Here is a 2,254-nt window from a genome sequence, read left to right as displayed (position 1 = left end):
TGTGTGTGTGTGTGTGTGTGTGTGTGTGTGTGTGTGTGTGTGTATATATATATATATATATTTCATTAATAGTTTTTATGCTCTTACAATGAAAAACATTTAGAAACTTCTGAGCTCTCAAAATTTTTGGCCAGTTAATCTATTTGGCTTTAACATATTCTAAATTCCCTTTTGAGAATCAGATTAAAGTTTATGGTCCATCAGTCCAATATAGGTAGAGTGACTCTATTTCTTTTGCTTCTTTTTTGGTGGTTCATCTTCGGAGCTGCTATCCGTGCTGGTGCTGCTACTACTGGAAGAGCTGGAATCTGAGTCTGAATCAGAGGATGAGGAAGAGCTCGTGGAGGAGGCTGAAGATGATGAACTGGAGGAGCTTTCATCAGTATCACTGTCCTCAGAGGAGGATGAGGTAGATGTTTCTTCACTCTCTGATGAAGAATCACTGGCTGAACTGTCACTGCTATTGCTACTGGAGCTGGTTACACTCTTAGACCTATTAGATAATCAGTAGTTATATTCATGGGCAGTCAACATTTAATAAAATGTTAATTTCTGTACATGTATATAACTGAAGCTTTGCTAGCATGTTATTCCTACATTTAATGCTTTTGGGATTACCTATTATAACCATACTGCCTTCCCTCCCTTAGCAAGGTCATTTACTTTAGTAATTTAACTCTCTTGGATGGTATAATATACCTAATATATTATGCGCCACAGCAAATAAACAATAGAATAAAATTGCAGTATAACAAATGGTTTTATTTAAACCTCATGAAGTAGCAAATGTTTCATAATCTCAATTACTTTAGACCAGGTATAGCTGGACAATAATTTCTTAGCCATTTAATAAAATTTCCTATTCTAAGCTAGGAGAAATTATTTACTATTTCCAGGTAGAAGGACTCTGGAAAGTAAGAGAAAAAGGAGACATAAAGGAATTAAATTCCAGATAGGTAAAGAGAGGAACATATCAGAAAATTGCAAACAAGAAACTTCAGATTCAAATCTTTAACTTCTATTTTAAAATCAGTCTTCCTATCCCTCCAACTAGTATTACATATTAACTATATAATACTCCTAAAGGCACATACCTTTTTTTCTTCGTCTTTCTTTCTACATTAGTTTCTCCAATGCTGATAAACATGGGAAAAAGAAACTCCTATTAATAGAGTGATTATGCACAGCTCAGACCAACCCTTCTGTTATCCCCAAAACTATTCTATATTGGAGAAACACTTTGTCTTTTATAACATGTATTCAGAGTCCAGTATTACTTGTTATAACCAAATGGAAAGTTTCCTGTTGTAGGCTGTATGTGGTACATAGTCAACATTATCTATTAACTTTATCTTAGAAGCCAGTAAGTTGGTAAAGATGACTGAATGTACCAATTTGATTCTTTTTTTTTGTTTTGAACTTAGGTTGATATGGCTAAATCAACTACATCCTGAACAATAATACAAAGTAAATAATAGCATAATTGTAATTTATAATTTGAGTTTCCAGAGTAATATTATAAATGGCCATCCTATATAATAAAAGCCTAATATAATAAGTGTCCAGTCGTCCAACCAATCAAAATGTAATATGCTAATGATATGCTAAGACTGCACAACCGCTTGCTATGATGTGCACTGACCAGCAGGGGGAAGATGCTCTGACCAGTAGTCCAACCAGTAGGTTAGCTTGCTGCTGGGGTCCAGCTGATTGGGACTGAGCAAGACGGCTGGACATGCTCTGGAGCCCTCTCACGGTCTCTCCCTGGCTGGCCAACCTCCTGCATCCCTCCCTGGCCCCAATTGTGCACCAATGGGGTCCCTTGGCCTGCCTTCGTCCTCTCGCAATTTGGGACCCCTCGGGGGATGTCAGAGAGCTGGTTTCGGCCTGATCCCACAGGCCAGGCCGAGGGACCCACTGGTGCACGAATTCGGGCACTGGGCCTCTAGTTTCATATAAAAAGCAACCTTTAATTTAAAATAACCATTTATTTTTCTGTATGTCCCCCAAATGTTCAGTTATTTACTGTGACAATTAATACTTCAAGACTGCGTTCCTTCACATCATTTACCAAGAACAAAGTCTGGTGATTTTTGAATGAAATATACAAATGGCTTGCTGCTATATTCCTGCCAAACAACATGCATACTAAATCAGGTTTTCAAATTCCAGAATTACTTCTATTATTATAGCATTGTCTTGTAAACTTAATATTTCTATAGTCAGGACTTCTCTATATTTCCTAGCTCAGGGA

The 2,254-nt window shown here is 37.1% G+C and overlaps 1 protein-coding gene across 1 annotated transcript in view; it reads right to left on the bottom strand.

Moving 5' to 3' along the window:
• Positions 1–32: 32 nt before the first annotated feature.
• The window catches only part of ZCCHC10 (zinc finger, CCHC domain containing 10), a 10,727-nt gene continuing 8,505 nt past the window's right edge, over positions 33–2,254 (bottom strand). The window contains exons 3-4 of the mRNA XM_006759139.2: positions 1,095–1,136; positions 33–493 (exon numbers count right to left, since the gene is read on the bottom strand). Of these exons, the coding sequence (XP_006759202.1) occupies positions 226–493; positions 1,095–1,136 (310 nt within the window). The 3' untranslated portion in view covers positions 33–225. The remainder of the gene's footprint in view (positions 494–1,094; positions 1,137–2,254) is intronic.

The sequence above is a fragment of the Myotis davidii genome, unplaced genomic scaffold (genome assembly GCF_000327345.1).
Source record: "Myotis davidii unplaced genomic scaffold, ASM32734v1 scaffold456, whole genome shotgun sequence".
Taxonomy (NCBI): Eukaryota; Metazoa; Chordata; class Mammalia; order Chiroptera; family Vespertilionidae; genus Myotis; species Myotis davidii.
This window is presented reverse-complemented; position numbering and strand designations above follow the sequence as displayed.